The 21583-nt window shown below is 45.5% G+C and overlaps 1 protein-coding gene across 1 annotated transcript in view; it reads right to left on the bottom strand.

The window, feature by feature from the left end:
- Positions 1 to 18967: 18967 nt before the first annotated feature.
- LOC121685556 (pancreatic triacylglycerol lipase-like) overlaps positions 18968 to 21583 on the bottom strand; it is a 40780-nt gene continuing 38164 nt past the window's right edge. Inside the window, exons 13-15 of the mRNA XM_042066151.1 lie at positions 21146 to 21257; positions 20774 to 20941; positions 18968 to 19188 (exon numbers count right to left, since the gene is read on the bottom strand). Coding sequence (XP_041922085.1) covers positions 19116 to 19188; positions 20774 to 20941; positions 21146 to 21257 — 353 coding nt within the window. The 3' untranslated portion in view covers positions 18968 to 19115. The remainder of the gene's footprint in view (positions 19189 to 20773; positions 20942 to 21145; positions 21258 to 21583) is intronic.

The following is a 21583-nucleotide window of genomic DNA, read 5'->3' as shown; positions in this document are numbered from 1 at the left end:
CTGGTGACCTTTGACCTCTAGGGGGCGCTGTAATTAAGAAACATGCCTTTTGGCCTGTAGCTGCAGTTGTGTTTAGAATTAAAATGCACTAGTGGTGTTTTTTAATACTGTTGGAGGTCCTTAGGCCGACCCAAGCCAACTTGTGATGTCATCGTAATTGATTCGGCCGCCATATTGGATTTAATCAAAAACACGTACAAGTTTTCGCAGGTCACAAATTTCATCTGTTCTTCACCAAAATTGGTAGAGACCATCTTCAGACCATGCCTGATGAGTGCATTGCTTTCTGGAACAATTGACAGAAGCATTGACCTGTACCAGCCAATCGAAATTTGCGGCGAAGCCGCCAAACAGGAAGTGATTTCATATCTCAGCAACGCTTTCATGTATCAAAACCAAATTTAGTACATGTACCTCAGACCCCATCGGGAGGACGCTCAAGAAATTTGGTGACATTTGACCTCTAGGGGGCACCGTAATTGACAAAAATGCATTTTGGCCAGTAGTTGCTGATGCGCATTATTTTGCAATGGAAGTCAATGGCAGCCCATAGAACCGTCTGGTAAAAAGTTATAAAATTTTGCACACTAATTGGGGACAGTCCAATAATTCATTTCACCAAGTTTCATGCCGGCACCTCAAGCGCTCTAGCGCCACCAACAGGCCAAAGTTGGACTTGTGTTTACGGACGTAACTTTTGACCTGTTGACCCGAATGGCAAAATGAGGTATCATTGGAATCCTTGGGCCAAGCCGAGTTCAACACACCCTATGACGTCAATTGTTGACCTCTGTGTTTAAATCACAGCAAGTGTGATCATATCTCAGTCAATCTTTTATTTTTGATGTGAAACTGATGACAGCGAGTTCCATCCAGTTAATTCTAATGCGTGCGTGCAAGGGTGGGGCGGGGTGGGATGGGCAGGGGCGGTTGCGGCGGTGGGCTGGCTGGGGGAGGGGGCGGCGACACTCAGCCCTGGTTCAGCCCCACAAAATCAGTTATGTTTTGATGTGAAACTTGACCTTGTAACTCAGCCAATCTTGGGTTGCATGGCATGGAACTTGCTGTGACTGCTTAAGGCTATATGTCTGATGCAACAACATTGACTTACATGACAAATCTGGCCTGCTGATCTCTCTGCTTGGCCCCCTCATTGCTGCTTGCAGCTATATTTATTATTATTATTATTATTCCGCCATTGAAGTCAATGGCAGCCCATAGAACCGTCTGGTGAAAAGTTGTGAAATTTGGCACACTGATTAGAGATAGTCCCATAATTAATTTCACCAAGTTTCATACCGGCACCTTGAGCGCTCTAGCGCCACCAACAGGCCAAAGTTGGACTTGCGTTCACGCACGTAACTTCTGACCTGTTCACCCGATTGTCAAAAATGAGGTATCGTTGGAATCCTTGGACCAAGCCGAGTTCAACGCACCCTATGACGTCATTTTCCGCCATGATGGATTTTCCGCCATATTGGATTTTAGTGAAAGTGAAACTAAAACTTCACAGGTCACAAATTTTGTCCGATCGTCACCAAACTTGACACACATGCTCTTCAGACCAAGCCGCACAAAAGTTATTCTTTTTCGTCTTCGGAACTAAAACCGTTCGCGCGTAACAGCCAATCGAAATTTGCGGCGAAGCCGCCAAACAGGAAGTGAGCTCATATCTCAGCAACACATTCATCTATCATAACCAAACTTAGTCCATGGACTCAGGACCCAATCAGGGGGACGCTCAAGAAATCTGGTGACCTTTGACCTCTAGGGGGCGCTGTAATTAAGAAACATGCCTTTTGGCCTGTAGCTGCTGTTGTGCTTAGAATTAAAACGCACTAGTGGTGTCTGGTAATACTGTTGGAGGTCCTTAGGCCGACCCAAGCCGACTTGTGATGTCATCGTAATTGATTAGGCCGCCATATTGGATTTAATCAAAAACACGTACAAGTTTTCGCAGGTCACAAATTTCATCTGTTCTTCACCAAAATTGGTAGAGACCATCTTCAGACCATGCCTGATGAGTGCATTGCTTTCTGGAACAATTGACAGAAGCATTGACCTGTACCAGCCAATCGAAATTTGCGGCGAAGCCGCCAAACAGGAAGTGATTTCATATCTCAGCAACGCTTTCATGTATCAAAACCAAATTTAGTACATGTACCTCAGACCCCATCGGGAGGACGCTCAAGAAATTTGGTGACATTTGACCTCTAGGGGGCACCGTAATTGCCAAAAATGCATTTTGGCCAGTAGTTGGTGATGCACATTATTTTGCAATGGAAGTCAATGGCAGCCCATAGAACCGTCTGGTAAAAAGTTATACAATTTTGCACACTAATTGGGGACAGTCCAATAATTCATTTCACCAAGTTTCATGCCGGCACCTCAAGCGCTCTAGCGCCACCAACAGGCCAAAGTTGGACTTGTGTTTACGGACGTAACTTTTGACCTGTTGACCCGAATGGCAAAATGAGGTATCATTGGAATCCTTGGGCCAAGCCGAGTTCAACACACCCTATGACGTCAATTGTTGACCTCTATGTTTAAATCACAGCAAGTGTGATCATATCTCAGTCAATCTTTTATTTTTGATGTGAAACTGATGACAGCAAGTTCCATCCAGTTCATTCTAATGTGTGCGTGCAAGGGTGGGACGGGGTGGGATGGGCAGGGGCGGTTGCGGCGGTGGGCTGGCTGGGGGAGGGGGCGGCGACACTCAGCCCTGGTTCAGCCCCACAAAATCAGTTATGTTTTGATGTGAAACTTGACCTTGTAACTCAGCCAATCTTGGGTTGTATGGCATGGAACTTGCTGTGACTGCTTAAGGCTATATGTCTGATGCAACGGCATTGATTTACATGGTTAATCTGGCCTGCTGATCTCACTGCTTGGCCCCCTCATTGCTGCTTGCAGCTATATTTATTGGGGGCCAAGCAGCGAAGCTGCGAAGGCACCCATTGTGTTTGTTGGTTTTCTTATTATTATTATTCCTCTGCCATTGAAGTCTATGGCAGCCCATAGAACCGTCTGGTGAAAAGTTGTGAAATTTGGCACACTGATAGGGGACAGGCTCATAATTAATTTCACCAAGTTTCATACCGGCACCTTGAGCGCTCTAGCGCCACCAACAGGCCAAATTTGGACTTGCGTTCACGCACGTAACTTCTGACCTGTTGACCCGATTGTCATAAATCAGGTATCGTTGGAATCCTTGGACCAAGCCGAGTTCAACGCACCCTATGACGTCATTTTCCGCCATGATGGATTTTCCGCCATATTGGATTTTAGTGAAAGTGAAACTAAAACTTCACAGGTCACAAATTTTGTCCGATCGTCACCAAACTTGACACACATGATTTTCAGACCAAGCCGCACAAAAGTTATCCCTTTTCGTCTTCGGAACTCAAACCGTTTGACCGTAACAGCCAATCGAAATATGCGGCGAAGCCGCCAAACAGGAAGTGAGCTCATATCTCAGCAACCCATTCATCTATCATAACTAAACTCAGTATATGGACTCATGACCCCATCAGGGGGACGCTCAAGAAATCTGGTGACCTTTGACCTCTAGGGGGCGCTGTAATTAAGAAACATGCCTTTTGGCCTGTAGCTGCAGTTGTGTTTAGAATTAAAATGCACTAGTGGTGTCTGTTAATACTGTTGGAGGTCCTTAGGCCGACCCAAGCCAACTTGTGATGTCATCGTAATTGATTCGGCCGCCATATTGGATTTAATCAAAAACACCTACAAGTTTTCGCAGGTCACAAATTTCATCTGTTCTTCACCAAAATTGGTAGAGACCATCTTCAGACCATGCCTGATGAGTGCATTGCTTTCTGGAACAATTGACAGAAGCATTGACCTGTACCAGCCAATCGAAATTTGCGGCGAAGCCGCCAAACAGGAAGTGATTTCATATCTCAGCAACGCTTTCATGTATCAAAACCAAATTTAGTACATGTACCTCAGACCCCATCGGGAGGACGCTCAAGAAATTTGGTGACATTTGACCTCTAGGGGGCACCGTAATTGACAAAAATGCATTTTGGCCAGTAGTTGCTGATGCGCATTATTTTGCAATGGAAGTCAATGGCAGCCCATAGAACCATCTGGTAAAAAGTTATACAATTTTGCACACTAATTGGGGACAGTCCAATAATTCATTTCACCAAGTTTCATGCCGGCACCTCAAGCGCTCTAGCGCCACCAACAGGCCAAAGTTGGACTTGTGTTTACGGACGTAACTTTTGACCTGTTGACCCGAATGGCAAAATGAGGTATCATTGGAATCCTTGGGCCAAGCCGAGTTCAACACACCCTATGACGTCAATTGTTGACCTCTATGTTTAAATCACAGCAAGTGTGATCATATCTCAGTCAATCTTTTATTTTTGACGTGAAACTGATGACAGCGAGTTCCATCCAGTTAATTCTAATGCGTGCGTGCAAGGGTGGGGCGGGGTGGGACGGGCAGGGACGGTTGCGGCGGTGGGCTGGCTGGGTGAGGGGGCGGCGACACTCAGCCCTGGTTCAGCCACACAAAATCAGTTATGTTTTGATGTGAAACTTGACCTTGTAACTCAGCCAATCTTGGGTTGTTTGACATGGAACTTGTTGTGACTGCTTAATGCTATATGCCTGATGCCACGGCATTGAGTTGCATGTCAAATCTGGCCTGCTGATCTCACTGCTTGGCCCCCTCATTGCTGCTTGCAGCTATATTTATTGGGGGCCAAGCAGCGAAGCTGCGAAGGCACCCATTGTGTTTCTATTTGTTCTTATTATTATTATTATTATTATTATTCCGCCATTGAAGTCAATGGCAGCCCATAGAACCGTCTGGTGAAAAGTTGTGAAATTTGGCACACTGATTAGGGATAGTCCCATAATTAATTTCACCAAGTTTCATACCGGCACCTTGAGCGCTCTAGCGCCACCAACAGGCCAAAGTTGGACTTGCGTTCACGCACGTAACTTCTGACATGTTGACCCGATTGTCAAAAATGAGGTATCGTTGGAATCCTTGGACCAAGCCGAGTTCAACGCACCCTATGACGTCATTTTCCGCCATGATGGATTTTCCGCCATATTGGATTTTAGTGAAAGTGAAACTAAAACTTCACAGGTCACAAATTTTGTCCGATCGTCACCAAACTTGACACACATGCTCTTCAGACCAAGCCGCACAAAAGTTATTCTTTTTCGTCTTCGGAACTAAAACCGTTCGCGCGTAACAGCCAATCGAAATTTGCGGCGAAGCCGCCAAACAGGAAGTGAGCTCATATCTCAGCAACACATTCATCTATCATAACCAAACTTAGTCCATGGACTCAGGACCCAATCAGGGGGACGCTCAAGAAATCTGGTGACCTTTGACCTCTAGGGGGCGCTGTAATTAAGAAACATGCCTTTTGGCCTGTAGCTGCTGTTGTGCTTAGAATTAAAACACACTAGTGGTGTCTGGTAATACTGTTGGAGGTCCTTAGGCCGACCCAAGACGACTTGTGATGTCATCGTAATTGATTCGGCCGCCATATTGGATTTAATCAAAAACACGTACACATTTTTGCAGGTCACAAATTTCAGCGGATCCTCACAAAAATTGGCAGAGACCATCTACAGACCATGCCTGATGAGTGCATTGCTTTCTGGAACAATTGACAGAAGCATTGACCTGTACCAGCCAATCGAAATTTGCGGCGAAGCCGCCAAACAGGAAGTGATTTCATATCTCAGCAACGCTTTCATGTATCAAAACCAAATTTAGTACATGTACCTCAGACCCCATCGGGAGGACGCTCAAGAAATTTGGTGACATTTGACCTCTTGGGGGCTCCGTAATTGACAAAAATGCATTTTGGCCAGTAGTTGCTGATGCGCATTATTTTGCAATGGAAGTCAATGGCAGCCCATAGAACCGTCTGGTAAAAAGTTATACAATTTTGCACACTAATTGGGGACAGTCCAATAATTCATTTCACCAAGTTTCATGCCGGCACCTCAAGCGCTCTAGCGCCACCAATAGGCCAAAGTTGGACTTGTGTTTACGGACGTAACTTTTGACCTGTTGACCCGAATGGCAAAATGAGGTATCATTGGAATCCTTGGGCCAAGCCGAGTTCAACACACCCTATGACGTCAATTGTTGACCTCTATGTTTAAATCACAGCAAGTGTGATCATATCTCAGTCAATCTTTTATTTTTGATGTGAAACTGATGACCGCAAGTTCCATCTACTGTAGTTCATTCTAATGTGTGCGTGCAAGGGTGGGACTGGGTGGGATGGGCAGGGGCGGTTGCGGCGGTGGGCTGGCTGGGGGAGGGGGCGGCGACACTCAGCCCTGGTTCAGCCCCACAAAATCAGTTATGTTTTGATGTGAAACTTGACCTTGTAACTCAGCCAATCTTGGGTTGTATGGCATGGAACTTGCTGTGACTGCTTAAGGCTATATGTCTGATGCAACAGCATTGACTTACATGGCAAATCTGGCCTGCTGATCTCACTGCTTGGCCCCCTCATTGCTGCTTGCAGCTATATTTATTATTATTATTCCGCCATTGAAGTCAATGGCAGCCCATAGAACCGTCTGGTGAAAAGTTGTGAAATTTGGCACACTGATTAGGGACAGTCCCATGATTAATGTCACCAAGTTTCATGATGGCACCTAGAGCACTCTAGCGCCACCAACAGGCCAAAGTTGGACGTGCGTTCACGCACGTAACTTTTGACCCGTATGGCCGATTGTCAAAAATGAGGTATCGTTGGAATCCTTGGACCAAGCCGAGTTCAACGCACCCTATGACGTCATTTTCCGCCATGATGGATTTTCCGCCATATTGGATTTTAGTGAAAGTGAAACTAAAACTTCACAGGTCACAAATTTTGTCCGATCGTCACCAAACTTGACACACATGCTCTTCAGACCAAGCCGCACAAAAGTTATTCTTTTTCGTCTTCGGAACTAAAACCGTTCGCGCGTAACAGCCAATCGAAATTTGCGGCGAAGCCGCCAAACAGGAAGTGAGCTCATATCTCAGCAACCCATTGATCTATCATAACCAAACTAAGTCCATGGACTCAGGACCCAATCAGGGGGACGCTCAAGAAATTTGGTGACCTTTGACCTCTAGGGGGCGCTGTAATTAAGAAACATGCCTTTTGGCCTGTAGCTGCAGTTGTGCTTAGAATTGAAACCCACTAGTGGTGTCTGGTACTACTGTTGAAGGTCCTTAGGCCGACCCAAGCCAACTTGTGATGTCATCGTAATTGATTCGGCCGCCATATTGGATTTAATCAAAAACACGTACACGTTTTTGCAGGTCACAAATTTCAGCGGATCCTCACCAAAATTGGCAGAGACCATCTACAGACCATGCCTGATGAGTGCATTGCTTTCTGGAACAATTGACAGAGGCATTGGCCTGTACCAGCCAATCAAAATTTGCGGCGAAGCCGCCAAACAGGAAGTGATGTCATATCTCAGCAACGCTTTCATGTATCAAAACCAAACTTAGTACATGTACCTCTGACCACATCGGGAGGATGCTCAAGAAATTTGGTGACATTTGACCTCTAGGGGGCTCCGTAATTGACAAAAATGCATTTTGGTCAGTAGTTGCTGATGCGCATTATTTTGCAATGGAAGTCAATGGCAGCCCATAGAACCGTCTGGTAAAAAGTTATACAATTTTGCACACTAATTGGGGACAGTCCAATAATTCATTTCACCAAGTTTCATGCCGGCACCTCAAGCGCTCTAGCGCCACCAACAGGCCAAAGTTGGACTTGTGTTTACGGACGTAACTTTTGACCTGTTGACCCGATTGTCAAAAATGAGGTATCGTTGGAATCCTTGGACCAAGCCGAGTTCAACGCACCCTATGACGTCATTTTCCGCCATGATGGATTTTCCGCCATATTGGATTTTAGTGAAAGTGAAACTAAAACTTCACAGGTCACAAATTTTGTCCGATCGTCACCAAACTTGACACACATGCTCTTCAGACCAAGCCGCACAAAAGTTATTCTTTTTCGTCTTCGGAACTAAAACCGTTCGCGCGTAACAGCCAATCGAAATTTGCGGCGAAGCCGCCAAACAGGAAGTGAGCTCATATCTCAGCAACCCATTCATCTATCATAACCAAACTTAGTCCATGGACTCAGGACCCAATCAGGGGGACGCTCAAGAAATTTGGTGACCTTTGACCTCTAGGGGGCGCTGTAATTAAGAAACATGCTTTTTGGCCTGTAGCTGCAGTTGTGCTTAGAATTAAAACGCACTAGTGGTGTCTGGTAATACTGTTGGAGGTCCTTAGGCCGACCCAAGCCAACTTGTGATGTCATCGTAATTGATTCGGCCGCCATATTGAATTTAATCAAAAACACGTACAAGTTTTCGCAGGTCACAAATTTCATCTGTTCTTCACCAAAATTGGTAGAGACCATCTTCAGACCATGCCTGATGAGTGCATTGCTTTCTGGAACAATTGACAGAAGCATTGACCTGTACCAGCCAATCGAAATTTGCGGCGAAGCCGCCAAACAGGAAGTGATTTCATATCTCAGCAACGCTTTCATGTATCAAAACCAAACTTAGTACATGTCCCTCAGACCCCATCGGGAGGACGCTCAAGAAATTTGGTGACATTTGACCTCTAGGGGGCACCGTAATTGACAAAAATGCATTTTGGCCAGTAGTTGCTGATGCGCATTATTTTGCAATGGAAGTCAATGGCAGCCCATAGAACCGTCTGGTAAAAAGTTATAAAATTTTGCACACTAATTGGGGACAGTCCAATAATTCATTTCACCAAGTTTCATGCCGGCACCTCAAGCGCTCTAGCGCCACCAACAGGCCAAAGTTGGACTTGTGTTCACGGACGTAACTTTTGACCTGTTGACCCGAATGGCAAAATGAGGTATCATTGGAATCCTTGGGCCAAGCCGAGTTCAACACACCCTATGACGTCAATTGTTGACCTCTGTGTTTAAATCACAGCAAGTGTGATCATATCTCAGTCAATCTTTTATTTTTTATGTGAAACTGATGACCGCAAGTTCCATCTAGTTCATTCTAATGTGTGCGTGCAAGGGTGGGACGGGGTGGGATGGGCAGGGGCGGTTGCGGCGGTGGGCTGGCTGGGGGAGGGGGCGGCGACACTCAGCCCTGGTTCAGCCCCACAAAATCAGTTATGTTTTGATGTGAAACTTGACCTTGTAACTCAGCCAATCTTGGGTTGTATGGCATGGAACTTGCTGTGACTGCTTAAGGCTATATGTCTGATGCAACGGCATTGACTTACATGGCAAATCTGGCCTGCTGATTTCACTGCTTGGCCCCCTCATTGCTGCTTGCAGCTATATTTGGGGGCCAAGCAGCGAAGCTGCGAGGCAACCATTGTGTTTGTTAGTTTTCTTATTATTATTATTATTCCGCCATGGAAGTCTATGGCAGCCCATAGAACCGTCTGGCAAAAAGTTGTGAAATTTGGCACACTGATTGGAGACAGTCCAATGATTCATGTCACCAAGTTTCATGTCGGCACCTCCCGCGCTCTAGCGCCACCAACAGGCCAAAGTTGGACTTGCGTTCACGCACGTAACTTCTGACCCGTTGACCCGATTGTCAAAAATGAGGTACCGTTGGAATCCTTGGACCAAGCCGAGTTCAACGCACCCTATGACGTCATTTTCCGCCATGATGGATTTTCCGCCATTTTGGATTTCATCAAAATCACTTAAAACGTATCAGAGGTCACACATTTTGTCCGATCGACACCAAACTTCATATATATCATCTACAGACCATGCCTCATTAATGCATTGCTTTTTGTCTTCGGAACTAAAACCGTTCGCGCGTAACAGCCAATCGAAATTTGCGGCGAAGCCGCCAAACAGGAAGTGAGCTCATATCTCAGCAACCCATTGATCTATCATAACCAAACTTAGTCCATGGACTCAGGACCCAATCAGGGGGACGCTCAAGAAATTTGGTGACCTTTGACCTCTAGGGGGCGCTGTAATTAAGAAACATGCCTTTTGGCCTGTAGCTGCAGTTGTGTTTAGAATTAAAATGCACTAGTGGTGTCTGTTAATACTGTTGGAGGTCCTTAGGCCGACCCAAGCCAACTTGTGATGTCATCGTAATTGATTCGGCCGCCATATTGGATTTAATCAAAAACACGTACAAGTTTTCGCAGGTCACAAATTTCATCTGTTCTTCACCAAAATTGGTAGAGACTATCTTCAGACCATGCCTGATGAGTGCATTGCTTTCTGGAACAATTGACAGAAGCATTGACCTGTACCAGCCAATCGAAATTTGCGGCGAAGCCGCCAAACAGGAAGTGATTTCATATCTCAGCAACGCTTTCATGTATCAAAACCAAATTTAGTACATGTACCTCAGACCCCATCGGGAGGACGCTCAAGAAATTTGGTGACATTTGACCTCTAGGGGGCACCGTAATTGACAAAAATGCATTTTGGCCAGTAGTTGCTGATGCGCATTATTTTGCAATGGAAGTCAATGGCAGCCCATAGAACCGTCTGGTAAAAAGTTATACAATTTTGCACACTAATTGGGGACAGTCCAATAATTCATTTCACCAAGTTTCATGCCGGCACCTCAAGCGCTCTAGCGCCACCAACAGGCCAAAGTTGGACTTGTGTTTACGGACGTAACTTTTGACCTGTTGACCCGAATGGCAAAATGAGGTATCATTGGAATCCTTGGGCCAAGCCGAGGTCAACACACCCTATGACGTCAATTGTTGACCTCTATGTTTAAATCACAGCAAGTGTGATCATATCTCAGTCAATCTTTTATTTTTGATGTGAAACTGATGACAGCAAGTTCCATCTACTGTAGTTCATTCTAATGTGTGCATGCAAGGGTGGGACTGGGTGGGATGGGCAGGGGCGGTTGCGGCGGTGGGCTGGCTGGGGGAGGGGGCGGCGACACTCAGCCCTGGATCAGCCCCACAAAATCAGTTATGTTTTGATGTGAAACTTGACCTTGTAACTCAGCCAATCTTGGGTTGTATGGCATGGAACTTGCTGTGACTGCTTAAGGCTATATGTCTGATGCAACGGCATTGACTTACATGGTTAATCTGGCCTGCTGATCTCACTGCTTGGCCCCCTCATTGCTGCTTGCAGCTATATTTGGGGGCCAAGCAGCGAAGCTGCGAGGCAACCCATAGTGATTCTATGTTTTCTTCCCTATTATTATTATTACGCTTCCGCCATGGGAGTCTATGGCAGCCCATAGAACCGTATGGTAAAAAGTTGTGAAATTTGGCACACCGATTGGGGACAGGCCCATGATTAATTTCACCAAGTTTCATGTCGGCTCCTCGAGGGCTCTAGCGCCACCAACAGGCCAAAGTTGGACGTGCGTTCACGCACGTAACTTTTGACCTGTTTATCCGATTTTGAAAAATGAGGTACCGTTGGAATCCTTGGACCAAGCAGAGTTCAACGCACCCTATGACGTCATTTTCCGCCATGATGGATTTTCCGCCATTTTGAATTTCATCAAAATCACTTAAAACGTATCAGAGGTCACACATTTTGTCCGATCGACACCAAACTTCATAGATATCATCTACAGACCATGCCTCATTAATGCATTGCTTTTTGTCTTCGGAACTAAAACCGTTCGCGCGTAACAGCCAATCGAAATTTGCGGCGAAGCCGCCAAACAGGAAGTGAGCTCATATCTCAGCAACCCATTGATCTATCATAACCAAACTTATTCCATGGACTCAAGACCCAATCAGGGGGACGCTCAAGAAATTTGGTGACCTTTGACCTCTAGGGGGCGCTGTAATTAAGAAACATGCCTTTTGGCCTGTAGCAGCAGTTGTGCTTAGAATTAAAACCCACTAGTGGTGTCTGGTACTACTGTTGAAGGTCCTTAGGCCGACCCAAGCCAACTTGTGATGTCATCCTAATTGATTCGGCCGCCATATTGGATTAAATCAAAAACACAAAAAAGTTTTGGCAGGTCACAAATTTCATCTGTTCCTCACCAAAATTGGCAGAGACCATCTTCAGACCATGCCTGATGAGTGCATTGCTTTCTGGAACAATTGACAGAAGCTTTGGCCTGTACCAGCCAATCAAAATTTGCGGCGAAGCCGCCAAACAGGAAGTGATTTCATATCTCAGCAACGCTTTCATGTATCAAAGCCAAACTTAGTACATGTACCTCAGACCACATCGGGAGGACGCTCAAGAAATTTGGTGACATTTGACCTCTAGGGGGCTCCGTAATTGACAAAAATGCATTTTGGCCAGTAGTTGCTGATGCGCATTATTTTGCAATGGAAGTCAATGGCAGCCCATAGAACCGTCTGGTAAAAAGTTATACAATTTTGCACACTAATTAGGGACAGTCCAATAATTCATTTCATGATTTCATTTTCGTTTCATGCCGGCACCTCCAGCGCTCTAGCGCCACCAACAGGCCAAAGTTGGACTTGTGTTCACGGACGTAACTTTTGACCTGTTGACCCGAATGGCAAAATGAGGTATCATTGGAATCCTTGGGCCAAGCCGAGTTCAACACACCCTATGACGTCAATTTTTGACCTCTGTGTTTAAATCACAGCAAGTGTGATCATATCTCAGTCAATCTTTTATTTTTGATGTGAAACTGATGACAGCAAGTTCCATCTAGTTTATTCTAATGTGTGCGTGCAAGGGTGGGACAGTGTGGGATGGGCAGGGGCGGTTGCGGCGGTGAGCTGGCTGGGGGAGGGGGCGGCGACACTCAGCCCTGGTTCAGCCCCACAAAATCAGTTATGTTTTGATGTGAAACTTGACCTTGTAACTCAGCCAATCTTGGGTTGTATGGCATGGAACTTGCTGTGACTGCTTAAGGCTATATGTCTGATGCAACGGCATTGATTTACATGGTTAATCTGGCCTGCTGATCTCACTGCTTGGCCCCCTCATTGCTGCTTGCAGCTATATTTATTATTATTATTCCGCCATGGAAGTCTATGGCAGCCCATAGAACCGTCTGGCAAAAAGTTGTGAAATTTGGCACACTGATTGGAGACAGTCCAATGATTCATGTCACCAAGTTTCATGTCGGCACCTCCCGCGCTCTAGCGCCACCAACAGGCCAAAGTTGGACTTGCGTTCACGAACGTAACTTCTGACCTGTTTATCCGATTGTCAAAAATGAGGTATCGTTGGAATCCTTGGACCAAGCCGAGTTCAACGCACCCTATGACGTCATTTTCCGCCATGATGGATTTTCCGCCATTTTGGATTTCATCAAAATCTCTTAAAACGTATCAGAGGTCACACATTTTGTCCGATCGACACCAAACTTCACAGATATCATCTACAGACCATGCCTCATTAATGCATTGCTTTTTGTCTTCGGAACTAAAACCGTTCGCGCGTAACAGCCAATCGAAATTTGCGGCGAAGCCGCCAAACAGGAAGTGAGCTCATATCTCAGCAACCCATTGATCTATCATAACCAAACTTATTCCATGGACTCAGGACCCAATCAGGGGGACGCTCAAGAAATTTGGTGACCTTTGACCTCTAGGGGGCGCTGTAATTAAGAAACATGCCTTTTGGCCTGTAGCAGCAGTTGTGCTTAGAATTAAAACCCACTAGTGGTGTCTGATACTACTGTTGAAGGTCCTTAGGCCGACCCAAGCCGACTTGTGATGTCATCGTAATTGATTCGGCCGCCATATTGGATTAAATCAAAAACACAAAAAAGTTTTGGCAGGTCACAAATTTCATCTGTTCCTCACCAAAATTGGCAGAGACCATCTTCAGACCATGCCTGATGAGTGCATTGCTTTCTGGAACAATTGACAGAAGCTTTGGCCTGTACCAGCCAATCAAAATTTACGGCTATGCCGCCAAACAGGAAGTGATTTCATATCTCAGCAACGCTTTCATGTATCAAAACCAAACTTAGTACATGTACCTCAGACCACATCGGGAGGACGCTCAAGAAATTTGGTGACATTTGACCTCTAGGGGGCTCCGTAATTGACAAAAATGCATTTTGGCCAGTAGTTGCTGATGCGCATTATTTTGCAATGGAAGTCAATGGCAGCCCATAGAACCGTCTGGTAAAAAGTTATACAATTTTGCACACTAATTGGGGACAGTCCAATAATTCATTTCACCAAGTTTCATGCCGGCACCTCAAGCGCTCTAGCGCCACCAACAGGCCAAAGTTGGACTTGTGTTCACGGACGTAACTTTTGACCTGTTGACCCGAATGGCAAAATGAGGTATCATTGGAATCCTTGGGCCAAGCCGAGTTCACACCTCCACACACCCTATAACGTCAATTTTTGACCTCTGTGTTTAAATCACAGCAAGTGTGATCATATCTCAGTCAATCTTTTATTTTTGATGTGAAACTGATGACCGCAAGTTCCATCTTGTTCATTCTAATGTGTGCGTGCAAGGGTGGGACGGGGTGGGATGGGCAGGGGCGGTTGCAGCGGTGGGCTGGCTGGGGGAGGGGGCGGCGACACTCAGCCCTGGTTCAGCCCCACAAAATCAGTTATGTTTTGATGTGAAACTTGACCTTGTAACTCAGCCAATCTTGGGTTGTATGGCATGGAACTTGCTGTGACTGCTTAAGGCTATATGTCTGATGCAACGGCATTGACTTACATGGCAAATCTGGCCTGCTGATCTCACTGCTTGGCCCCCTCATTGCTGCTTGCAGCTATATTTATTATTATTATTATTATTATTATTATTATTCCGCCATTAAAGTCAATGGCAGCCCATAGAACCGTCTGGTGAAAAGTTGTGAAATTTGGCACACTGATTAGGGACAGTCCCATGATTAATGTCACCAAGTTTCATGATGGCACCTCAAGCACTCTAGCGCCACCAACAGGCCAAAGTTGGACTTGCGTTCACGCACGTAACTTTTGACCCGTATGGCCGATTGTCAAAAATGAGGTATCGTTGGAATCCTTGGACCAAGCCGAGTTCAACGCAGCCTATGACGTCAATTTCCGCCATGATGGATTTTCCGCCATATTGGATTTCATCAAAAACACTAATAAGTCTTCACAGGTCACAAATTTGGTCCAATCGACACCAAACTTCACAGATATCATCTACAGTCCATGCCCCATTAATGTATTGCTTTTTGTATTCAGAACTAAAACCGCTCGCGCGTTACAGCCAATCGAAGTTTGCGGCGAAGCCGCCAAACAGGAAGTGAGCTCATATCTCAGCAACCCATTCATCTATCATAACCAAACTTAGTACATGGACTCAGGACCCAATCAGGGGGACGCTCAAGAAATCTGGTGACCTTTGACCTCTAGGGGGCGCTGTAATTGAGAAACAGGCCTTTTGGCCTGTAGCTGCTGTTGTGCTTAGAATTAAAACGCACTACTGGTGTCTGGTAATACTGTTGGAGGTCCTTAGGCCGTCCCAAGCCAATTTGTGATGTCATCGTAATTGATTCGGCCGCCATATTGGATTTAATCAAAAACACGTAAAAATTTTCACAGGTCACAAATTTCAGTGGATCCTCACCAAAATTGGCAGAGATCATCTTCAGACCATGCCTTATCAGTGCATTGCTTTCTGGAACAATTGACAGAAGCATTCGGCTGTAACAGCCAATCGAAATTTGCGGCGAAGCCGCCAAACAGGAAGTGAGCTCATATCTCAGCAACCCTTGCATGTATCAAAGGCAAACTGGGTGCATAGACTCAGGACCCAATCAGGGGGACACTCAATAAATCTGGTGACCTTTGACCTCTAGGGGGCGCTGTAATTAAGAAACATGCCTTTTGGCCTGTAGCTGCTGTTGTGTTTGGAATTAAAATGCACTAGTGGTGTCTGGTAATACTGTTGGAGGTCCTTAGGCCGACCCAAGCGAATTTGTGATGTCATAGTAATTGATTCGGCCGCCATATTGGATTTAATCAAAAACACGTACAAGTTTTCACAGGTCACAAATTTCAGCGGATTCTCACCAAAATTGGCAGAGACCATCTTCAGACCATAATCTATCAATATATTGCTTTTTGGAACAATTGGCAAAAGCATTCGCTTGTAACAGTCAATCAAAATTGGTGGCGAAGCCGCCAAACAGGAAGTGAGCTCATATCTCAACAACCCTGCCATGTATCATAACCAAACTTACTATATGGATTCATGACCCCATTAGGAGGACGCTCAAAAAATTTGGTGACCTTTGACCTGTAGGAGGTGCTGATATTAGCAATATTGCATTTTGATGTGTAGTTGCTGATGTGTTTTATCAATCTTTTATTTTTTGATGTGAAACTGATGACATCATGTTCCATCCAGTTAATTCTAATTCGTGCGTGCAAGGGCATGGCAGGACGGGGTGGGACGGGCTGGGGTGATTAGGTGGGGGGGGCTGGTTGGCGGAGGCGTGGCAATACTCAGCCCTGTTTCAGCCCTGTTGATCGCGGGTGTCTGCTGAGTTCTATCTTGTCGCCGTAGCTACTCTGGCCTATTCTGCTTGGCCCCCTCATTGCTGCTTGCAGCTATATTTATTATTTATCTTTCTCACACAGAGATGTGTGAATAGCCTACGGTGAAGTAGGAAGGGCCAATGGGAACTGTCAGATCATAAGCACAACAATGCTGGGCGAGACGGCTGTTACAAGCGCATTGGTGGATGTCAGTCGAATCAGACTTTTTTTTCCAGCAGTAAATAGCCTATGTGTAGCTCACTGGATAGGCCCAAAACAAAACAGTTGGTCGGGCAGGAACTAATGATGCTCACGTACACTTCAGACAGTAGGTTATAATCTGAGAGTGTCGTTCATTATTTTAATGTTACCACATTTAATACGCAACACCTCTGCTTCTCTTGGATATTCATTATTATTATATAATTATCTTTGATAATGTAGACCTATGTAGGCTATTCTTATAGTTAATTTGTAAATTGAAAACATAGGCTAAATGGTACTGTAACGTCAATGGAAGCCTACGCACTGGTTATTGTGACTAAAGGCTCTGGATATGGCAAACACCACGCATTAGGGCCATCTCTCATTTCTTCCTGTCTCCTTTGTAAGACAGAGACAATATAACGGCGCCCCGGATGGCCTTCTTCAGCGAAAGTCTTCAGTGAAAGTGAGTTAAAAGGCGAGCGTATCTGAAAGGGAACTTTTCCATCCGACGCGCTCGCTTTCACGTCTTTACCTCGCTTGTGTGTGCCATCGTCAACGTCTGGCTTGTGTTGCCACTCCGACGCTAATGCGTTGACCTGTCTATCCAGCACAGCGAAAGCCAGCCCTCGGGCTATGGCATTCTGATCAAAATGAGACGCTGCCATTCGCAAATTCCCTCAGACAATCCCACTGTAATTACAGGAATTAACGAGCTATTTTGTCATTAGCCGTTGTACTGAATGGACCGATAAGAAAGAAACCATGTGTGTGTGTTTGTGTATGTATGTGTGTCTTTGTGTGTGAGAGTGTGTGTAAGTGTGAGAAAGAGAGAGACTGAAGTAGGCCATATGCATGCCCGCGCACACACACACACACACACACACACACACACTAAAATGCACTACTTAATTCGGTGTTTAATGCTCTAATGTAGTTCGGCTGTGCGCCAGAGACTGCATGACTTGTCTGATCTGCATTGTGTGGATCTGATGGAGGAGACGGGGAAAAGTCAGCGGGAACACTAAACGCACTTTGTTAGCATCCTGATGAAAATGGCAGCTCGCCTATTCTTCCCGCACTATTTATGTGACATTGATTATAGGGTGAGTATTCAAATAAATGAATCCAAAACAATGACACGCAATCAGCGCTGGTGAAGGCGATGAAAGGCACGCGGACAGATTAATGAGAGCGCGGGCGCGCACGAGAGCTCCCATTGAAATTACACATATATGTGACACATTAGGGCAGAATTTTGGCTAGGTTGGGTTTTGGATGTCAGAGAAGGAAAAGGCGGGGGGCATCTTAACATATAATTTAGCGGCAATTTGTGTTTTTGAAACGACGCGAAAACACTCGCTCCGTCAACATAAATGAGAGCAATGATTAGCTTGAGGCTGCCAATGCAGAGGAGCGAGAGGCGAAGCGGCCTTTGTTCGGTTGTGGGGGAGTGGGGCTTGTGCCATTTCAATCGCTTGTTCAAGAAGATGCTTTTCAATCGAATGTCGCTGTTTAGATTGAAATGAGGAACTAACTGACTTTGTAGAGAAGTACAAGTTAACCGGTAATATGTGTGTGTATGAAATGGGCACAGTGACAAAATTACAGAAGGGGTGCAGGAGAGGTGTGTGTGTGTGTCCACGTCATAACTGTGTGTGTGTATGTGCACGTCATAAGAAAACACAAAAAACATGCATATGTGTGTGTGTGTGTGTGTGTGTGTGTGTGTGTGTGTGTGTGTGTGTGTGTGTGTGTGTGTGTGTGTGTGTGTGTGTGTGTGTGTGTGTGTGTTCACGGCTGCCCCCACGGGTGTGGTTAGGGCTTCGGACTTGTAATCGGAGGGTTGCCGGTTCTAACCCCGACCAGTAGGAACGGCTGAAGTGCCCTTGAGCAAGGCACCTAACCCCTCACTGCTCCCCGAGCGCCACTGTAGCAGGCAGCTCACCGCGCCGGGATTAGTGTGTGCTTCACCTCATGTGTGTTCCCTGCTGAGTGTGTTTCACTAAGTCACGGATTGGGATAAATGCAGAGACCAAATTTCCCTCACGGGATCAAAAGAGTATGTATACTTATACTTTATTGATATGACTGATTGATGAATTGACCTGTGATGTGTCAGGAGATGCACATGGTGCTCTTTATTGATATGACTGGTCAAGGAGATGCACATGGTGTTCTTTATTGATATTACTGGTCAAGGAGATGCACATGGTGTTCTTTATTGATATTACTGGTCAAGGAGATGCACATGGTGTTCTTTATTGATATTACTGGTCAAGGAGATGCACATGGTGTTCTTTATTGATATTACTGGTCAAGGAGAGCCACATGGTGTTCTTTATTGATATTACTGGTCAAGGAGATGCACATGGTGTTCTTTATTGATATGACTGGTCAAGGAGAGCCACATGGTGTTCTTTATTGATATTACTGGTCAAGGAGAGCCACATGGTGAAAGGGTCTGAAGAACGTTCTCTAACACCTTTTCCTGCCCGCAGAACTCAAACCTGATCAGACAAAAGAGATGGGCAAGTTTTAGTTTGTGTGCATTTGCATTTGCAATGTGTATTTCATATCTTATTTATGTGTGTTTAGGCTCTTTTGTATGTGTCCAAGTGTGTGTGTGTGTGTGTTTGTGCTCACAACGGCAGGTAGCTGTTGTCTATGTCCAAGTGTACTAGTGTCCGAGTGTACTAGCATCCAAGTGTACTAGCGTGCCTACAGGCTACTCTGTGTGGCACCCAAGTGTACTAGTGTGCAAGTGTACTTGTGTACTTGGCTACCCTGTGGCCATGTGTATGTGTACCAAGCTGCAAGTGTACTAGTGTGCTTCTCTACTCTGTGGCCATGTGTATGTGTACTAGTGTGCAAGTGTACTAATGTGCAAGTGTACTGTACTAGAGTGCTTGGCTACTCTGTGGCCATGTGTATGTGTACTAATGTGCTTGGCTACTCTGTGGCCATGTGTATGTGTACAGTACTAGTGTGCTTGGCTACTCTGTGGCCATGTGTATGTGTACTAACTAGTGTGCTTCTCTACTCTGTGGCCATGTGTATGTGTACTAGTGTGCAAGTGTACTAGTGTGCTTGGCTACTCTGTGGCCATGTGTATGTGTACTAGTGTGCTTGGCTACTCTGTGGCCATGTGTATGTGTACTAGTGTGCAAGTGTACTAGTGTGCTTGGCTACTCTGTGGCCATGTGTATGTGTACTAGTGTGCAAGTGTACTAGTGTGCAAGTGTACTAGTGTGCTTGGCTACTCTGTGGCCATGTGTATGTGTCCTAGTGTGCTTGGCTACTCTGTGGCCATGTGTAGATACTGCGGCTGGGTTGACAAATGAGGGAAGTGGAGCCAGTAGAGCTGTAACAGGCCCAGTTCTCTCTGGGAACACACTGCACACCGACCAGTGGGGCGCCATGGACCCTCCCATTCTGTTGTGGTGCTGTGTCTCCCTCCAGTGGCCAAAACAAGTCACTGCGTTATACTGAGAATGATAATCATGTGCTCCCCAAATGTGATGAAGAGCTTAGCGCATGAGTAAGTCACTGGAAGTGCTTTGTGTTTTGTGTTTTCTGGTTCAGGTGGTGAAGTCATTGTCCAGTAATAATTCTTAGCCCTCAGTGTGTGTTACAGTGATGAGATGGTCCCTGCACTGTCCAAAGATGGCGTCCCTCTCTCCCAATCGGTCAGAGTGAGACTGAGTGTGTTCACATGTCTAGTGTAGACAGACAGATATATTGTAGGAGTCACATGATATATTGTAGGAGTCATGGCAGGGCAGACAGACACGCAGCAAGCAAGACAGTTGGAAAGAGAGACAAACTGAGATGGATCTCTCTCTCTCTCTCTTTCTGCAGATAGACAGAGACAGATAGCCTAAAGGTCAGAGACAGACAGACAGACAGACAGACAGACAGACAGACAGGCGGTAAGGATAGGTGCTGATGGGGAGACAGAATGAGCCCAGAGGAAGGTGAAGAGACAACCAATGAGAACACAGGGAGGTACAGTCAGCCAATGAGAACACAGGGAGGTACAGTCAGCCAATGAGAACACAGGGAGGTACAGTCAGCCAATGAGAGTGAACGTACGTCCTGCTGTCCTGCCCTCGCAGCACTTGTATGCGCGTGGCTCCGAAGCGCGGCAGCATGGGGTTCATGATGTTGTTGTTCCAGACGAACTTCACGTGGGTCACCTCCCCGACGTCCCTCTCCGTGTCCACAAACGCGTCGTAGCTCCCGCCAGGCTTCAGGAAGCCGCTGTCGCCACAGGAGGAAATCACCATCGGTAACAGCACAGCTGCCTTCTCAATTACATCTCAAACTTGAGTTGAGTTCAAAACTAAAGTGGTAAATGGCAATGTTAACTACTAACTGGACCTCTGTACACACACACACACACACACACACACACAGACTACACAGAAAGTATATGAGCAGGTGGTTAAGGCGGAGTGTGCGTACATGAATATCCTGTACTGGCGTGTGTTGTCGGATGCACCGTACAGAGCCACCTTAAAGTAGCCCGGGTTCCTGCGGGTGCCGTCGATGGTAACGTTGACATGGTAACGATAACCTGAAACATAACACCCAACAGTGGACTGAATGGACTGAAGACAAACATCATGCTTATATAGATATAGATATAGATATTTATATCTGTCTCTATACACTATATATATATATATATATATATATATATATATATATATATATATATATATATATATATATATATATATATATATCTGTCTAAATGAGAGTTAGGATTTGTCAATGTTCTCTATACACTATATATAGATATAGATATATATCTGCTATACACTATATATATATATATATATTTATATCTGTCTAAATGAGAGTTAGGATTTGTCAATGTTCTCTATACACTATATATAT

This window comes from Alosa sapidissima, chromosome 16 (assembly GCF_018492685.1).
Source record: "Alosa sapidissima isolate fAloSap1 chromosome 16, fAloSap1.pri, whole genome shotgun sequence".
Lineage (NCBI taxonomy): Eukaryota > Metazoa > Chordata > Actinopteri > Clupeiformes > Clupeidae > Alosa > Alosa sapidissima.
Note: the sequence above shows the minus strand (reverse complement) of the source record. Positions and strands in the feature narration are given on the sequence as shown.